General features: G+C 44.6%; 1 protein-coding gene across 6 annotated transcripts in view; it reads left to right on the forward strand.

Moving 5' to 3' along the window:
- Positions 1 to 20,124, forward strand: part of LOC116971961 (collagen alpha-1(XVIII) chain-like) — a 288,785-nt gene that overhangs the window by 253,178 nt on the left and 15,483 nt on the right. For 5 of the 6 annotated variants that reach the window (XM_033019180.1, XM_033019181.1, XM_033019176.1 and 2 more), the window contains 8 exons: positions 2,274 to 2,327; positions 5,826 to 5,900; positions 6,018 to 6,053; positions 13,354 to 13,407; positions 13,499 to 13,558; positions 16,516 to 16,584; positions 16,741 to 16,782; positions 18,253 to 18,286. In XM_033019180.1, the coding sequence (XP_032875071.1) occupies positions 2,274 to 2,327; positions 5,826 to 5,900; positions 6,018 to 6,053; positions 13,354 to 13,407; positions 13,499 to 13,558; positions 16,516 to 16,584; positions 16,741 to 16,782; positions 18,253 to 18,286 (424 nt within the window). The remainder of the gene's footprint in view (positions 1 to 2,273; positions 2,328 to 5,825; positions 5,901 to 6,017; positions 6,054 to 13,353; positions 13,408 to 13,498; positions 13,559 to 16,515; positions 16,585 to 16,740; positions 16,783 to 18,252; positions 18,287 to 20,124) is intronic. The other variant, XM_033019178.1, reaches the window with a different exon arrangement.

A 20,124-nucleotide genomic window follows, 5' to 3' on the forward strand; every position in this document is an offset into this window, starting at 1 on the left:
TGTCCCCATTCAAGAGTGCAAGTTGCCCAATAGTATAGAAACATAGAAACATAAAAATTAGGTGCAGGAGTAGGCCATTCGGCCCTTAGAGCCTGTACCGCCATTCAATATGATCATGGCTGATCATCCAACTCAGTATCCCGTACCTGCCTTCTCTCCATACCCTCTGATCCCCTTAGCCACAAGGGCCACATCTAACTCCCTCTTAAATATAGCCAATGAACTGGCCTCGACTACCCTCTGTGGCAGGGAGTTCCAGAGATTCACCACTCTCTGTGTGAAAAAAGTTCTTCTCATCTCGGTTTTAAAGGATTTCCCCCTTATCCTTAAGCTGTGACCCCTTGCCCTGGACTTCCCCAACATCGGGAGCAATCTTCCTGCATCTAGCCTGTCCAACCCCTTAAGAATTTTGTAAGTTTCTATAAGATCCCCTCTCAATCTCCTAAATTCTAGAGAGTATAAACCAAGTCTATCCAGTCTTTCTTCATAAGACAGTCCTGACATCCCAGGAATCAGTCTGGTGAACCTTCTCTGCACTCCCTCTATGGAAATAATGTCCTTCTTCAGATTTGGAGACCAAAACTGTACGCAATACTCCAGGTGTGGTCTCACCAAGACCCTGTACAACTGCAGTAGAACCTCCCTGCTCCTATACTCAAATCCTTTTACTATGAAAGCTAACATACCATTCGCCTTCTTCACTGCCTGCTGCACCTGCATGCCCACTTTCAATGACTGGTGTACCATGACACCCAGGTCTCGCTGCATCTCCCCTTTTCCTAGTCGGCCACCATTTAGGACATAAGGGGACACCATTTATAGACATAAGGGGATAACACGGCTGTCAGCAAATGTTAGAAGCAGGAGGTATATGGAGGTCTTGCAAAGGGACCATGTATGGGTGTTAAAGTCTGAGCACAGGAAGCATTAGAGTGCATGAACATTGCAGTTTGCTGTTATTTGAATTGAAAAGCTTGATTTTGTTGTTTGTTCCTGATCTCTCACACGTGTTTCGTAATATCTTCTTGTCCTTGCCTCAGGGATCAAGCTGGATATCCTGTAAGATTACATTTAATTCTATCTGTCATCATTACTAAGGAAACGACCGGTTAGCTTCACTGCTTCTTGTGATTTTTTTTAATCAACATGGTAACAGATTATAGATTAAAATGCTTGATAATACTTTGCAATTTCACAACTGTGATGGAGAAGGAAGGTTTGCGTGTACTGGGTTATTTTCACAATCCGGGGACATTTTAAATTGCAGACACCGGGGCACTTCAGTGAATGGGAACTGAGCAGAGAAAGTGTGCACAGTAAAACCTCCAAAACAGCAAAGTGACTGGATCGCCCGATTCAGCTGCCAGTTGGAGGATAAATATTGGCCTGGAATTTAATGGGAGCTTCTGATATCTTCTTTGAGGAAGTGATTTGCCTCCTGGTTCTCAAACCCTGTCCACCACTTGTACAAAAGCACAAGCCAGCAGCACCAAAGCATCCTCTACACTTGCCAGGGCGGGGACAGCTCCAACACTCAAACCCCATCCAGAACAAGCCAGCCCTTGCTGTGCCCCATCCATCGCCCCAACATTCACTCTGTTCACCGCTTTGGCTCCCACAATACCCTCTGCAACATCTGGCGACTTGCAGCATCTCCCAAACCGTTGACCCCCCCCCCCCCCCCCACCACCTTGACGAGCAAGGATGGCCAATGCAAGGGACCACCACCATCTGCAGATTCCCCTGCAACTCCCAGGCCCATTCAGACTGGGAAACATGACTGCATCCCTTCAGTCTCCCTCTACCAAATCCTTCAACTCCCTGCTCAGCAACAGTGTGGGAGTAATCCCACCAGAAGGTTTCTGGCAAAGGTAAACATCTGGGAGATTATTTTGGCTGGACCATTGGGTGGGAGTCCTCCGCTGGGTTTTAAATGGTACCATGCTAACTTTCAGGTCCACTCAATAATGCAGGTGAAGTCTCACGTGGGATGCAAAGTCTCTCCTGAATAGAGGTGCCTCTGAGTGGACTGCCTCCCCTCATAGATTATCCTGTGACACAAGAACACAAAGTTATCAAAGACACATACGCCTTTCATAATTTAAATCGGCCCATTAGCTATTAAAAAATATATTGATTGAGTTGCAATATGGCAACTGTGGCAACTGCGGTTGTTTAAAGTGCTTTATAAATATAGTTATTATTATTAGAAATATCTTTCACCCTCCGCCTGTGTAGTTTTGTCACATCATGACTTTCTCATTCTTATTCAGGGCCCCAGAGGACCCAAAGGAGACTTTGGTTTTCCTGGATTTCCTGGGATGAAGGTATATTTTAATCACTAACTATTTGTTGGAAAACCTAAGATAAAATATATCAAATATTTTAACATATTTGCATTCAAGTCATTTGATATTGTGTCCTCCAAGCTTTTAAATGCTTCAGAAATATCCCACGTTTAGTTCAGTTTGGAGATGCAGTGCGGAAACAGGCCCTTTGGCCCACTGAGTCCACACCAACTAGCGATCCCCGCACATTAACACTTGGGACAATTGTTTTACATTTATACCAGGCCAATTAACTAACAAACTTGTATGTCTTTGGAGTGTGGGAGGAAACCGAAGATCTCGGAGAAAACCCACACGGTCACGGGGAGAAAGTACAAACTACGGACAGACAGCACCCGCAGTTGGGATCGAACCCAGGACTCTGGTGCGAAAAGAGCTGTAAGGCAGCAACTCTACCGCTGTGCCACCGTTCCCCCAATGCCTGAAATATTGATTCACAGGCATTGTTAGGAAATGTTATTTCACGCATCTCGTTCTGCATCGGTGAATATCTTCATTCAACACTGATCTGGAGTGTGAAGGAATGGATGACGTTGCAGGTCGAGACCCTTCTTGACACGACCCGAAACGTCGCCCATTCCTTCTCTCCAGAGATGCTGCCTGTCCCGCTGAGTTACTCCAGCATTTTGTGTCTACCTTCGATTTAAACCAGCATCTGCAATGGTGGGATGATAGGCAGATGGGTGGAGTATATGACAAACACTAGAGGGGAGAAGGAGACAAAGGGGTGTCATCTCAGGAAAGAAGAGGAGGAGTGAAATGTAAATCCAGAGGGAGGGATATAGGTGGAAGGGGACGGAGGGAATGGAAGAGAAGGGCTAAAAAATAAATATGAGACTCGGGGATAGGAGATACGAGTATGGTGGGAAAAAGAGCAGAGTAACTGGGCTCATGGGAGATGGTGGGTGAAGGACAAGGGAAAGGGGGGAATAAGGGGGATATTATTTCATTCTGGAAAATCCAATCTTCTTGAAATTGAAGAATTCAATGTTTGGACCAGTTAGTTCTTTAGAAGTGATTCAAGGTCTAGAAATGTGAAGGCACCATGGCAGATTCTCACTCCAGAGGCGGCATTGAAGGACGCCTATTTATGTCCAATAGGCCCAGACATAAAGATAGACACAAAATGCTGGAGTAACACAGCGGGACAGGCAGCATCTCTGGAGAAAAGAAATGGGCGATGTTTCGGGTCAAGACCCATCCTCAGAAAATGTAGGCCCAAACATGAACCCACTTGAGCCAGCTCTGCTTCATGCTGCAAAATTACTATCCAATCTCTAAAGCTTTGACCATGCTCCAGGGCATAGAGATATGTGTGAGTTTGCATAAATCTATTGACAGGATCTATTTAGTATCATTTCTTAGCATGACCTGTGCAGGTAGCGAGGAAGAGAGAGGGTGTGTTGCCCTGCATCCTAAGGTCTAAAAGAAGCATCTACAGATATACTTACAGCTTAATTGTGATCATCTAAAATGTCCTTGACTCTGAATAACCCTCAGCAGGTTGAAATTTATCACCACTATTCAAGAAAGTGAGTGGCACAGAGGTGTAGCAGTAGAGCTGCTGCCTTACAGCACCAGAGTCCCGGGTTCGATCCTGACAATGGGTGCTTGTCTGTACGGAGTTTGTACGTTCACCCTGTGGCCTGCGTTTTCTCTGAGATCTTCAGTTTCCTCCCTTACTCCAAAGACGTACAGGTTTGAAGCTTAATTGGCCTGGTATGAATGTAAAATTGTCCCTAACGTGTGCAGGGTAGTGTTAATGTGCGGGGATCGCTGGTCAGCACAGACTCGGTGGGCCGAAGGGCCTGTTTCCGTGCTGTATCTCTAAACTAAACTAAAGAACTAAAGTACAGCAGGAGAAAGGGAAAACTACAGGCTAGATTGCAGAGATTTCTGGCGCATGAAATTGCAGCGAATGGTGGAAGCAGCCCAGACCAGGGGTGGGGAACCTGATGCCTTCTAGGCCATTAAGTGCGGCCTTTTGAATTAATCCAAATTTTGTAGAACAAATCCTTTTATTTTTATTAATATGTTTTTGTTTGTCTTTTATTATTTTAATTTTAATCTTAAAATGAACGTACTTAAAATACCAAAGAGTAAAAGAAGATTCAACAAAATAATCCTATATCTCATTGAAGTTTCTTGGAAGCGGCCTTATTAGATTAGAGCGGCATTCCAACATGAAAAGTTCCCCAGCCCTGGCCCAGACCATCACACAAACCAACCTCCCGTCAATCGACTCCATTTACACCTCACATTGTGAATGATCTCTGGAGAGAAGGAATGGGTGATGTTTCAGGGCGAGACCCTAAGAAGTGTGAAAACACACTACTGCAGATTCAGGGACAGTTTCTTCCCAGTTGTTATCAGGCAACGGAATCATCCTATCACAACTAGTGAGCAGTCCGATCTACCTCATTGGTGACTCTTGGACTATCTTTGACTGGCTTTACCTTGCACTAAACGTTATTCCCATATCATGTAACTACACACGGTAATTGGCTTGATTGTGATCGTATATTGTTTTTCCGGATAGCACGCAACAAAAGCTTTTCACTGTACCTCGTGATACGTGACCATTAACTAAACTGAACCTAACTGATGTTGGATTAAGCTGTTTTAAATTGTTGGAATATGTTGAGATTTCGGCCAAATCCTTCAGTAGAGGTTCCCAATCTGAGTGAAGTGAGTGTGGCTGCAAGGAAATAATGCCTCACTAACATTCCCCTGCATTATAATTCCAAAAGCAAACACAACACAGCCACTGCTATCCACAATTATTAAATAACCATCTACATAATAAAGTAAATCTGAGCTATAGAGAGAGGTTTAGGCTGGGACTCTATTCCTTAGCGCAGGAGGATGAGGGGTGATCTTATAGAGGTGTATAAAATCATGAGAGGAATAGATCGGGTAGATACACAGAGACTCTTGCCCAGAGCAGGTGAATCAAGGACCGGAGGACATAAGTTTAAGGTGAAGGGGAAATAATTTGATAGGAATCTGAGCGGAAACTTTTTCACACAACGGGTGGTGGGTGTATGGATCGAGTTGCCAGAGGAGGGAGTTGAGGCTGGGACTATCCCACCATTTTTAGAAACAGTTAGACAGGCACATGGATAGGACAGGTTTGGAGGGATATGGACCAAACGTGGGCAGGTGGGACTAGAGTATCTGGGACATGTTGGCCAGTTTGGGTAAGTTGGGCTGAAGGTTCCTGTTTCCACACTGAATCACTCGATGACTCTATGACTATAAATTAAAAGTATGTGGGTGTTTTTTGTTAAGTACAATTCTCCCTGACCACTTAGTCCAACTCTTTCTCTGTAGGATACTCTTCTTTCTTTTTACAACCTGTTCTTGTTGCTCCTTTTAAATATCTTTGCCGCCAACAATACACACGAGAAGGTATCATCCACTGGCCTTTACCACTTTTATTGATAACGCAGACACCATATTTTGTTTTCACTGCAGGGTGAGAAGGGTGAGGCTGGAGCTATTATCACCGCAGATGGATCATTGCTGGCCTCAACCTCAAAAGGTCACAAGGTGAGTGTAGGAAACGAGTGAAAGGAACTTTCAATTGCACTGTTGGTACAACTAAACCAAGATTGCTGGTTGCATCAAGTTGTGGCTATTGATCATCATAACTTATCTTTCTCACAGGGTCAGCCTGGCCTGCAGGGACCCTCTGGACCTCCGGTAGGCCATCTTTATACATAAGACCAGCTTTTCTTGCATGCATCATATGTTCCATTGTAACTTGTAATTGTAATGCCCCTACCTAGGACTTCAGATTAATTATGAGAACTGAAGAAGACATGGAAGTGATTTACCCGTACTACTGAGGATGAATACTCGTGTGCTTGATTGATCATTTTAGCCTTTTGATACTGAAGAAAATGTCTTGTTTTGATGTAGCAAATGTTTTTTTCAGTTTAGTTTAGAGGTACAGCGCAGAAATAGGCCCTTCGGCCTACCGAGTCTGCACCGACCAGCGACCCCCGCACATTAACACTAGGGTCAATTTAGCAGGTGACGGGGCAAACTCCGTAAAGACAAGCACCCGTCGTCAGGATCGAACCGGGGTCTCTGGTGCTGTAAGGCAACCGTTATGCCACCATCCCGCCCATTGTCAAATTGTCAAACGCTGGAATCTATGGCCTGAGACAGTGATGGGAACAATTGTAACAGTAACATCAAAACAGAATTGGATACAAACCTGAGCATATCTTTGCAGGTCTATGGGAACGGAGGGAGGAATGGGCTAAATCAGGGAGGGTTTGAAATAGCCAGCACAGGTGCAATGCATTGAACAACCTGTTCCTCTGCTGTAGATGTAGCTTTAATGATGTTCCCGTGTTTTTCATTATTCTTACTGTGATCACCAAAAATCTTTCCATTGCATTTTGAAATATCTTGTATTGGTTCTTGAGGCTAGTGCATGATATTTTACAGCTGCTTTGGCGTAGCAAAGTGTATAACGACTGAAGCTGAATACTCAAATTAAAGGGAAAGCAGCTCCCTTCTCCAGATGTTCCTTGAAAGAATATTGGGCAATTCAACAAATGCTACATGCGACTAAAGGGCCTGTCCCACTCGGGCGTCATTTACGCGTCATTTACGCGTCATCATTTACGCGGTATCATTTATGCGTCACGACGCACGACGCATGCGTCGTGACGTGAACGTGACGCGTGCATGATGTGCATTATGCGCACATGGTGCGTGGTGACGTAGGCAGTGACGTGCGGTCCCGCGCGGTGCCCCAGGATATTGGGATTCGCAAAATCTTCGCGCAGCACCTGCGTGACGCGCAAATGACACCCAAGTGGGACAGGCCCTGCTGGCTTCAAGTGGTAAAGCAGGCAGGAGGTGCCAGCAGTTTATTCAGCCTCCAGTATTTCCTGTGCCCCAACAGTCAGACATACCCACCCTGCCTGCCAACCCACACACTGGCACATTCCAGCACCAGCTGTGGAACTGGGCACAGTTATGGTGGCCATTGCTTTTCAGTTAAGCAAATAAATTGGAAATTCAGAGCAACGTCTACATGTATCCAAATATGGAAGCATGTGATAAGTTCTGTTAAAATCACCTGTTCATCGACGTTGTGTATTCAGCAGCCACATCGCTGTGGAATCAAAGTGAACAGCTGGCAGCTCCATCAATAGCAAGTAAGGGAGTTAAGTAGTGGTTGCATTCCAAGAGATATTGTGTTTGAGAATTTGGATTCCCTGTTGAAAATGGTCTGAGTGTTGTACAGGTAACAGTGAGGTTGTGGGGGTCAGGGGGGGGTGGGCTTGTTATGCCTTAAGAGAGATCTTTGCCTGCCTTATCTGGAGTCACAAAACAGTGACTCCTCTCCCACACCACAAGGGCGGCCACGGTGGTGCAGCGGTAGAGTTGCTGCCTTACAGCGAATGCAGCGCTAGAGACCCTGGTTCGATCCCGACTACGGGTGCTGCCTGTATGGAGTTTGTACGTTCTCCCCGTGTCCGCATGGGTTTTCTCAGAGATCTTTGGTTTTCCTCCCACACTCCAAAGACGTACAGGTGTGTAGGTTAATTGGCTTGGTAACTGTAAAAATTGTCCCTGGTGGGAGTAGGATAGTGTTAATGTTCGGGGATCGCTGGTCAGCACAGACCCGGTGGGCCGAAGGGCCTCTTTCCACACTGTATCTCCAAACTAAACTAAAAAACGAAACTAAACCAACATATATAACTCTAAACTGACTACTGGCGAGGCAGGGCAGATGCTACCAAGACTAAGAGCAGCATCACCACACAAATGACAACAGTTTAAGCAGAAGGCCCACCACCAACTAGTCATGTGATCGGGGATGGACACTAAAGCTGATGAAGGCTGGGGCAGCAAAGCCCAGATCCATATGTATACAACGGGAAGGTTCATATTAAAAACTTCCTCTCTAACAATTTCAATGGCCCCCAGAATGACTAATAACTAACCAAGGGAAGGGTTAAGCTTCTGTTGTTCTGAGAGTGTGCTGTAGTTCAAGGTAGCCAGGCTAAGGCAATGTTCGATTTCTGTGCAGTTTACCAATAGTGGGTTTAACTGGACTCCTGGATGTACTTTACAGCACTGGGGTTTCAATGCGACAGCAAATGAGTATTGCAGTGTCAAGGTGCTGAGACAACGTTTAATTGCATGGCACGTTATTTTTGTGAATGATGCGTGCTGTTTCAATTCCCAAACACTATTTGTGTGTGCACACCCCTGTTGCACAGTTGAAACATGTCATGTGCCCATAAGATGAACCCAATCAGCCTGAGACACCAATCACCCAATCTGCCCACGGCAGCCCAGGGCGGCACGGTGGCACAGCCGTAGAGTTGCTGCCTTACAGCACCAGAGACCCGGGTTCCATCCCGACTACAGGTGCTGTCTGTACGGAGTTTGTACGTTCTCCCCATGACCTGGGTGGGTTTTCTCCACGATCATACACAAGACATACAGGATTGTTGGTTAATTGGCTTGGTGTAAATGTAAAATTGTCCCTGGTGTGTGTAGGTTAGTGTTAATGTGCGGGGATCGCTGGTCGGCACGGACTCGGTGGGCCAAAGGGCCTGTTTCCACACTGTATCTCTAAATCTAAAACTAAAAAGAACTAAAACCAGTTCAAGATCAGAAACATCATCCTGAAGACCAGGCACTGTTTAATTCATCTCTTGATGTCACGCAGCAGAACATATGCTTGGCGACAGGGGTTTATTTCCCCTACCAATGCTACTTAACAAGTCCAGCAGCTACTGCATGATTCATTATTGTTGACTGGCTTCCAATACCCAGAAGAGTTTGTCAAAGTTGCTCAAGGACACAAAGAATTACGTTATTCCTGCTGAAGACTTTAGTTCCAACTGGGAGACATCTTTGCAGAACTCCTCCTTCTTGCCAATGCTGCACTTGTTGGTGTTCCCTGGGGAGGTTGGGGAGTGGCCACCCAGAGCAGGGTAACTACCCGAAGAGAGCCAAGGATGTGAGGTGTTACACCTTGGCAGGACAAATCAAAATAGGACGTACATGATAAATGGTAGGGAATTGAAGAATACAGTTGAACAGAGGGATCTGGGAATAACCGTGCATAGTTCCTTGAAGGTGGAATCTCATATAGATAGGGTGGTAAAGAAAGCTTTTGGTATGCTAGCCTTTATAAATCAGAGCATTGAGTATAGAAGCTGGGATGTAATGTTAAAATTGTACAAGGCATTGGTGAGACCAAATCTGGAGTATGGTGTACAATTTTGGTCGCCCAATTATAGGAAGGATGTCAACAAAATAGAGAGAGTACAGAGGAGATTTACTAGAATGTTGCCTGGGTTTCAACAACTAAGTTACTGAGATAGGTTGAATAAGTTAGGTCTTTATTCTCTGGAGCGCAGAAGGTTAAGGGGGGACTTGATAGAGGTCTTTAAAATGATGAGAGGGATAGACAGAGTTGATGTGATCAAGCTTTTCCCTTTGAGAATAGGGAAGATTCAAACAAGAGGACATGACTTCAGAATTAAGGGACAGAAGTTTAGGGGTAACATGAGGGGGAACTTCTTTACTCAGAGAGTGGTAGCGGTGTGGAATGAGCTTCCAGTGGAAGTGGTGGCGGCAGGTTCGTTGGTATCATTTAAGAATAAATTGGATAGGCATATGGATGAGAAGGGAATGGAGGGTTATGGTATGAGTGCAGGCAGGTGGGACTAAGGGAAAAAAATTGTTCAGCGCGGACTTGTAGGGCCGAGATGGCCTGTTTCCGTGCTGTAATTGTTATATGGTTATATGGTTATATGATGAGATAAGGTTTCTCAACAGCAGACAGCCGAGACTGCTAAGAATAAGGAGGAGGCCATTTAGAGTGGAGATGAGGAAAAGCATTTTCACCCAGAGAGTTGTGAATCTATGGAATTCTCAGGCAGTGGAGGCCCATTCTCTGGATGCTTTCAAGAGAGAGTTAGATAGAGCTCTTAAAGATCGCAGAGTCAAGGGATATGGGGAGAAGGCAGGAACGGGGTACTGATTGTGGATGATCAGTCATGATCACAGTGAATAGCGGTGCTGGCTCGAAGGGCCGAAAGGCCTACTCCCTATTGTCTATTGTCTATTGCTCCAGGAGGTTGAGAAGCATTTCTGCCACATGACCCCTAGCTGAAACGCCAGGGCTTCCCAAGCTCTCCTTGGTTTAACCTGCAGGCGGCTGCTGCAGTCACATCTGCCAGCTCAGAGCGAGAATGCCAGCTGTGAAGATGGCCACTGCCATGAGCTTCATGCATCCGCATCGGTCCAGTCTGGACCTGCAGATATTTCAACATTTTGCAGTTGGCCACCCACTATAGCACCACCTATCCTCCAAAGCTCTCTGTGCAGAGAAGTGACCGTTCCCCAATCCCTGGCTGGATAGCAGAGTAGGCGGAGGACTTCAGGAGGACCCTGAGCCCAGGTGTTGCTGACAGTATGGCCTCACTGCGTGGCAACACCAGGAGCTACTGCGGGGGGGGGGGGAGGCTTCCACTCAGCTAACATAAGGTCATAAGGACATAAGTGATAGGACCAGAATTATGCCATTTGGCCCATCACATCTACTCTGCCATTCAATCATGGCTGATCTATCTCTCCTTCCTAACCCCAATTCTCCTGCCTTCTCCCATAACCCCTGACACCCGCACAAGAATCTATCTATCTCCACCTTAAAAATATCCATCTACTTGTCATCTCCAGCCTCTGTGGCAATGAAATCCACAGATTCACCACCCTCTGATTAAATATGTTCCTCTTCATCTCCTTCCTAAAGGAACGTGCTTTAATTTTGAGGCAATGACTGCTAGTCCTAGACTCTCCCACTAGTGGAAACGTTCTCTTCACACCAGCACTCACAAGTCCATTTTCACCTCTGATTTCTGGATTCTTACCCCATTTAGAAAATAGTCGCACCTGCTTGCGTTTGGTGCATATCCCTCCAAACCTGTCCTATCCATGTCCTTGTCTAACTGTTTCTTAAACGTTGGGATAGTCCCAGCCTCAACTGCCTCCTCCAGCAGCTCGTTCCATACACCCACCACCCTTTGTGTGAACAAGTTACCCCTCAGATTCCTGTTAAATCTTCTCCGCTTCACCTTAAACCTATGTCCTTTGGTCCTCGATTCACATACTTTGGGCAAGGGATTCTACCCGATCTATTCCTCTCATGATTTTATACAACTCTATAAGATCACCTGCCATCCCCCTATGCTCCCAAGGAATAGAGTCCCAGCCTACTCAACCTCTGCCTACAGCTCAGACCCTGGAGTCCAGGCAACCATGCCAGGTTGACCATGAATCCAATAAACCTAACCTCAGCCCCATGTTCCCCACCAACCCTGCATCAGCCCTTCCCTCTGTCTAACCCAGCAATGAAAGCCCATACCAAACTAGCGTTATATATGGTAGCAGTGCGGTATTGCAGAAAGGCACAGTGCTGTCTTACAGCACTTACAGCGCAAGAGACCCGGCTCCAATCCTGGCTGCGGAGCTTGTCTGTACAGAGTTTGTACATTCTCCCCGTGACCGTGTGGGTTTTCTCCGAGATCTCCGGTTTCCTCCCACACTCCAAAGACGTACAGGTTTGTGGGTTAACTGGCCTGGTTTAAATGAAAATGGTTCCTAATGTGCGTAGGGTGGCGTTAATGTGCGGGGATCGCTGGTGGTTGGGGACGGTGGGCTGAAGGGCCTGTTTCCGCGCTAAATCTCTAAACTAAACTAAACAACAAACTGGAGGGGGCAGCAGTCGGGGTGGTGCCAGAGTAGCAGGGCAGGGAACACAGCTGCTGCCGTTCTGAGAGAACTGCAAGCGCTTTCTCCACCCTGGGGCGATGCAGCCCAAACCATTAGCTGAAGGCTCATCGTTGAGTTGGCTTGATGCCCCGTGAGCCCCCTTTAACACCGATATATTGACCATTATGTCAGCAGTCTGAACTGGCCATACAGCGAGTTGTCCTTGCCTGGGGTAACAGCCGGAGCTGCCCCTCAGCACCCTGATGTAGGGTGTGACCACTACTTGTGTGGAGGGGAAACTGAGGCACCCATCACCAGAGCTGCATCAAGGCCTCTGGGTGGAGACATCCATTATCAGGGCTCAGCGGGACTGGTTCCACAATGGGCTGATGGACATGCATGTTGCTCCAGTGCTGGACAATGTGGGCTCGCCGTACAGAGTCACACAGTGTCGAAACAGGCCTTTGTAAACTGCATGACACTGCAGCACAGGCTTAAGTTGGGAATTACAGTTTTGCTCGGACTTGGAGATACCTGCACAGACCAGTTCCTTCCTGCCATAGATGTACTTGTTGGCATTGCGTGGCTAGAATGAGGAGAGGACCCTACCACACAAGGCCAGGCAACCTACCAGCAGGGAGCTATAGGTGAGGGAGATAAGGCTCGCAACAGCCGTACCTGCACTGGGAGTTTAATGGGTAATTCTCCCACATGATCCTCAACAGGAAGCATAGAAACATAGACAATAGGTGCAGGAGTAGGCCATTCGGCACTTTGAGCCAGCACCGCCATTCAATACGATCATGGCTGATAATCCAAAATCAGTACCCCATTCCTGCTTTCTCCCCATATCCCTTGATTCCGTTAGCCCTAAGAGCTAATCTAACTCTCTCTTGAAAACATGTCAAAGCAAATGGGAGATCATGGGCTTGCTATGCTCTTCTTGGTACACTCTACCAGCTACCATAGTCAAATCTACCAGCTCAGAGCAAGAATGGCAGCTATCCAGGAAGAAATGTGACTCTTCTGGATATCTCCCAGCAGAGGCCTACATGAGGGGAGGGGAAATGACAAAGATCCTCTCAGGCCTATTTCAGGGCAGCGTTAGATGATGTATCCTTTTAAAATAAAGCTGCACTTATATTTTGGAAGAAACATTGGCATGATTTTATATGCCCTAATTTGAAGTGCATGCAAATATGATGCAATATTATTCAAAATATGTTGTAACTGCATTTGTTTTTAGGGCCCAGTGGGACATCCAGGACCGAAGGGAGAATTTGGTTTACCTGGCAGGCATGTAAGTTTATAGACGGTGGAGAAAGGAGAAATAGAAAAAAATATTATTATTACATAAATAAATGCATAAATAAATATGTTTTTTTTTGTAGGGACGTCCAGGAATAAATAGTAGAAAGGGCCAGAAAGGTGAACCTGCAATAACTCCTGTGGTACGTGAGTGCTGGTGAAACCTGAGCTAAGATGTGCTTCTTATTTATGTCAGTTTAATGTATTCTTCGACAGGTCTGCATGCAGCCTGGAGTTGTACACTGGGCATTTAATTTATACCATGCGGGACAGACTGCTGCTCTGACCAAGACCATTATTTGCATGTGAGACTTCAGTTCAGTCAGTTCAGTCAGTTTATTGTCACGTGTACCGAGGTACAGTGAAGAGCTTTTATAGTCAGCAAAAAGACAATACATGATTACAATCGAGCCATTTACAGTGTATAGATACATGATCAGGGAATAACGTTGAGTGAATAGAGATTAAAGAGTGTGGGGCGATTGTAATGTGTGATTGTAGATCTGGTTCTGTGGCTAGCACACAAACTGTGTGCCTGGGTTGGGCACCATCTTGGAAGCACAGCATGTGGGACAGTGATAACATTGCTAATGGCATCATCCATTCCTCAATTCAGTCCCTTTGTGCCTGAACAATAATCTTTGGCAACTTCTCAGCATCATTTGTCTTTCTTTTTCAAAGTAACCTTCACTTTTAGATTGCTGGACCAATCATGTTTAATTTACCTCAAGTCTTATAACACCATATAACACCATATAACAATTACAGCACGGAAACAGGCTATCTCGGCCCTACAAGTCCGTGCCGAACAACTTTTTTCCCTTAGTCCCACCTGCCTGCACTCATACCATAACCCTCCATTCCCTTCTCATCCATATGCCTATCCAATTTGTCTTTTAAACAACAGTTTTTGCTGTCCTTTATCGAGGGCTATTTCCCTTTCACATTAGTTTCTCAATTGACAAAAACTATTAAACCTCAGTAAAGGTTTAGACTGCAGACAAATATCTTAAAGTTTAGACTTTCGACAAATGTCTGTCCCTCAACTTATGTCAGAAATTGTGCATAAATAAGAATTTAGCCCTCTGGTTATTGGAATTAGCCTTTTATTTTCATAGAATTGCATGAATAATGGTTCTTGGAGAGAGAAAAACTAAATTAATTTAAGGCTTGGGATATTAGATTGTCGATCGGTAATAAAATTCATGTCAGCCCTGTACTAGCATTCTGTATTTTGTTGCTGTAGGTCACCAGTAATAGTCACAGTCACAGCCCAGTGGTATGAATATTGATTTCTCTAACTTCAAGTTACCCCGGCATTCCCTCTCTCTCTCTCTATCCCTCCCCCACCCAAGTTGCACCAGCTTCTCGTTCTCACCCAACAAACAGCTAACAATGGGCGTTTTCCTTTATCATCGTCACTGTTTTGCATATCTTTCATTCATTTGTTCTTTATCTCTCCACATCACCGTTTATATCACTCGTTTCCCTTTCCCCTGACTCTCAGTCTGAAGAAGGGTCTCGACCCGAAACGTCACCCATTCCTTTTCTCCAGAGATGCTGCCTGTTACTGAGTTACTCCAGCTTTCTGTGTGTCTATCTTTGGTTTAAACCAGCATCTGCTGTTCCTTCCAACACATAGTTTGTGTCAATTCCTCATGTTCAGCATTAATACAGCAACACGTCCTATAATCTGAACTCCGATGATTTGGAAGTTCCAATGATTTGCCACTGCTCGCTCTTTACCCCAGAGTGTGAATCAAAGATCCAGAGTGTAAATGCGCTGCGTATCCAGAATAGGGGGCCACAGACTGAGTGTATGTCAGCTGCCAGGACCCAAACTGTGGCCGGGTGTGTGGTGGGGTCAGGGTTGGCATCATTGGGTAAATTGGTAGCAAGAACGAGGGTCTATAATTCTTTCCCCTGGCTCGCAGTCTGAAGAAGGGTCTCAACCCGAAACGTCACCCATTCCTTCTCTCCAGAGATGCTGCCTGTCCCGCTGAGTTACTCCGGCATTTTGTGTATCTCTCTGGAATTCTTGTATGTTCCCAGTCTCTTTAAACTCATAAAGGATCTGTTCCACTTAGGGATTGTTTTAGGCGACTACAGACGACTAGGCTGTCGCCACATGGTCGCCGGTGTGTCGCCTGTGTATGGTCGTGAGTCGTCTCCTCAGCCGCCCAAAGCTTCGTAGCGATTTCCGGTTGCCGCTGGATTTTGAAATGTTCAAAACTTTTCGACGACAGTTGGCTTGACACCGTTGAGCACAGCTTGATTTCTCTTGACGTAGGTGCTGTCGTAGGTTGTCGCCAGGATGACGTAGGTTGTCGCCGGTGCTGACTTCGGTGAATTCCATTGGCAACCACCTATGTCAACCGGCGACAGTTGTCTTCAGTTGTCGCCGACAGTTGTCGCCGTAGCTTGTGGACATAGGTTGTCATAGGTGTGGTCGTAGATGGACGTCCTAATGGGTTGCCGGTTGTCGGTAGCTTGATGTTGACTAGGTGGTAGGTTGTTGTAGACTTTGTCGTGGACATTGTCGTAGGGGGTCCAGTCGCCGTTTTCTCGGCACCTGCTACGACTACGGCAGTCACTGAAAAAATCGCCTAAGTGGGACAAGCCCATAAGGCCTCAGTTTCCTGTTCCCTTTAAACATTAAAACAAGTGAAGTAGGAGTGTGTCGGGGTACGAATATGAGGAACAACCAATAGTCCAGAAAATCTGCTAGCCTGACAACACTAAAGTACCAAGGATGGCAGATGTTTGGGGTTTCACTGTATTACAAATTCACTTATATTTATATTGTTGTTTTATTAATTGTATTTGTCGCCTCATGTAACTCTATGCTCAGAGATGAGAAAGAACACTCGACTTGTTAGTAAGCTCATAAAACGAAGGACAAATCGATGATAGACACAAAAGGCTGGAGTAACTCAGTGGATCAGAAGGGTCTCGACCCGAAACGTCACCTAGTCCTTCTCTACAGAGATGCTGCCTGCCCCGCTGAGTTACTCCAGCTTTTCGTGTCTACCTTCGGTTTAACCCAACAGCTGCAGTTCCTTCCTACACAGTAAAATCAATGGTCTGTTTTTCTTGCCAGAGCGCCGTTGGGTCACCTGGACCTCCGGGACCACCGGGACCTCCTGGTCAAATTCCCAACATAAGAGGAGTAAGTTATTTCCCTGTATTTTGGATTGGACGCCATTCTCTAAATTGTTCTTTTCCCTTTTGGTTCTCTACTATTTTTTTAAATCACACATACAGTATGCGGTTATTTTGCACTTGTTTTTAATTACGGATTCATTTTCCTCCCAACTTTGAATAGACAGTTTTACCTGTTCCTCCCAGGCCACACTGCAAAATGCCCGTAAGTGTAACGAAGGATTCCATGATCATGCTCGGATGATAATAATAATAGCCCCAATTGACAAATGGAGTCAACAGTTTGATAACCCGCCATGAATGTATGCTTGGCTCTCTGTTGAATAATAATTCTTGAGGCCTCTCTTCCTTTCTGCTTGTGCTTGTCTTGAATGCTGCAACTTAATCCTTAACACTTCAAAAGTAAGTATTCATTTCCTGTTAAAAAAAAAAGTGGACCAATCGCTTGGGCCTGAACTCAAACAATGTGTCACGTGTGTTAACTCAATTGTGAAGATTTGAACAGCCTTTGGAAATGTTCCTGTATGTGAGGCCAGTTGTGCTGCCTCATGCACGGCACGTCACTGGAGAAAGTGAAATGGCCAGGCTGCTATGTCTGCACATGTTACATCAATGTTAACATGATACCAATATCAATGTGCCACATGGACTTCTTGTTTTTCTGACTGAGCAACAAAAACAGTTTGATTAAAGGGTTTGATTCATAAGTCCTTGGGGGTCTGGTGAATGGGTCAGCAATGTTGTGAGACTTCACAATCGACACATTGCCATTGCTTGCCAATGGTTCTGCCTGTTTCAGTCATTTCTGGATGCCGATTTCATCAAAAGAATCCACGCAGCGGAGGTATCTATGATGGCTCTCTGATGGAGTTCTGGCCCCACATCCTCAGCCCTTCCCAAATGTCCTGCAAAACCTTCTTTGCTGCACTCGTACCAAACAAAGGCTTTTTTTGGAATTGTCCAAACCCAATGAAGACATAAACTCCAGACGCATCGCAAAGCCTGCACAATTTCTTCCCCTTGATCTTCCTGCATTGCATGACAGGACTTTAAAAACAATTTCCAGAGGCTAACACATTGGTCAAATATCTTGTCAATGAACCGTATCAAAAGCATGGAATTAAATTACAATGTTTGCAGCATGATGCATGGCGTTGATATGGTGGGTCATTGTATTGCATGATGAAGTGACTGAGAATGCATACTGTTGCTGAATGGTTTCACCATTCACTGTGCTTACATATGGCACAGTTTCTGCTAGATGGTAAAGTGTTTGTACTGCAGAATCTGGATAAACACATGCCTCATCTAGCAACCTCCTCGTCCCTCCAACTACTCTCCAGTTCTCGTGAGAAATGCTCTACTCATTTAGCTTGCCATTTGTTTTGATCCGGTGAATTTAAATTTGTAATGAATTTCTATATTTGAATATTTCATATTTGTATCTGAATACACATTTATGCCAACTATAAACTGTTAGAAATAAGTCATTTCCGTTTTATTTTAATATAGTTATAAACTAATTAAAAAGTGTAACTAAACCTCAAGATACATGTTTTTTTTAATGTTACTTAAAACAAAAGGTAATCCTAAATTTCCAAATGCATTGGCCAGCTGGTGTGGATTGATACAGTTTGTATTCACTGATATTTGATCTCTTGCTATCCTCTTTTAGATAAATGGTCAGCTAGAACAGCAAGACTTTCTGGGTAAGTTAATTGTCACCCGTCTGCTCTGATTTACAATTCTTTTATTGAATTGATCTAGTTTAGTTTAGAGATGCAGCACGGAAACAGGCCCTTTGGCCCACTGAGTCCCCACCGACCAGCGATCCCCGCACACTAACAACATCCTACACACAGTAGGACAATTTACATTTATACCAAGCCAATTCACCTACAAACCTGTACATCTTCACACTGTGTTTTTGATTTTCTGTTTTTGGATTGAATTCTGTTTTTAATTTGTGTCTCTGTGATGTCTTTATTACTTGTTATATTCCGATTATATGTTATTCCGATTACTATGTAAGGTGTCCTTGAGATGTCTGAAAGGCGCCCATTAAATAAAATTTATTATTATTATTATTATTATCTTTGGAGTGTGGGAGGAAAATGAGGATCGAGGAGAAAACCCAGACAGGTCACGTGGAGAACGTACAATCTCCGCACAGACAAGCACTCGTAGTTAGGACTGAACCCGGGCCTCTGGCGCTGTAAGGCAGTAGCTCTACCGCTACGCCACTGTGCCACCCTACTTATGTTTTATTTCTGAAATGGCTTGGAATAAAGCTCCTTGTATTATTCTGAATGCTTTCCTCTTAGAATGTATGACCCATCGTGTTGCTTTAGTGATACTTGGAGGTTAAATGAATGGGGAGGATATCAGAATATATTGTATTTATGTGGTCTACTCATGTTTTGAATGCAGGGCCTTACAATCTTGCCCATTTGTTCTTTTTGACACAGTTTTAAGCTTTGTAATAATTTGGATAAAATCCGTGCCCAATATGCTTAAATTAACAATGATACCGAGTTTTTCCCATTTACATTGAATTTGTTTTCGAAGGCTAAATAACATTGAAAAGAGTAGGAATAGGGTAGTGAAAGTTTTCAGCAGCAACCTGAATATAATATGGCAAAAAAAAATGTCTGTTCATAAAGTCATGTGATAGGAGCAGAATTGGGCCATTCAACCCATCAAGTCTACTCCGCCATTCAATCATGGCTGATCTATCTCTCCCTCCTAACCCCATTCTCCTGCCTTCTCCCTATAACCCTTGACAACTGTACTAATCACAAATCTATCTATCACTGCCTCAAAAATATCCTGTTATACAAGGTGAGCTTACTGATAAAGTGCAATGATGGACATTTCTGATTAAATACAGTTTTGACACTTGATTCGTACATAACACATATATAAGACCTGTTGTGTAAATAATGTCATTTTTATAACCTCCAAAACAATAGAACGGGGGAGATGAGGTAATGAGAGCTGGAGCAAATTGTGTGTGTGTGAAACTTGCTGAAGCATCTTTCTCAATGACTCATCATTTGTTGGTTGTTGATAATAATAGTGTTCAACCTCAGGAATGTTGTGAAGCAGCAAAAGGAGTCTTAGCCAAGTAACCCCAAGCACATGTCTAGATTGTCGCTGTAGATGGACCACACGCAGACGTAAAGGAAAACACTACGCAACCTAATGAGATAACTGATCTCCTAATTCACCATAATAAAACAAAATGGGCCTTTCCATAGATTTATAAAATCTGTCACCCAGTCAATATGGCATTAAGCTACTTTGGCAACTTTTTTAGATAGAAATCTTTCTTTTAAAATTTTCTTTTAAAATTAATCATATATGAAATATAAAGACTGAAGGGTCCTGGCTTGAACCATAACCCATCCATGGCCTCCAGAGATGCTGTTTGATTCCAGCACTGCCTTGTGGAAATAATTCATCAGTAGAAAATGCCACCTTCTGTTTTCTAATGCAAAGTAAATGGCGAAAATTTCTCGAAATATATAATCAACAATGTTTTGTT

The sequence above is a fragment of the Amblyraja radiata genome, chromosome 4, assembly GCF_010909765.2.
Source record: "Amblyraja radiata isolate CabotCenter1 chromosome 4, sAmbRad1.1.pri, whole genome shotgun sequence".
NCBI classification, from domain to species: Eukaryota; Metazoa; Chordata; class Chondrichthyes; order Rajiformes; family Rajidae; genus Amblyraja; species Amblyraja radiata.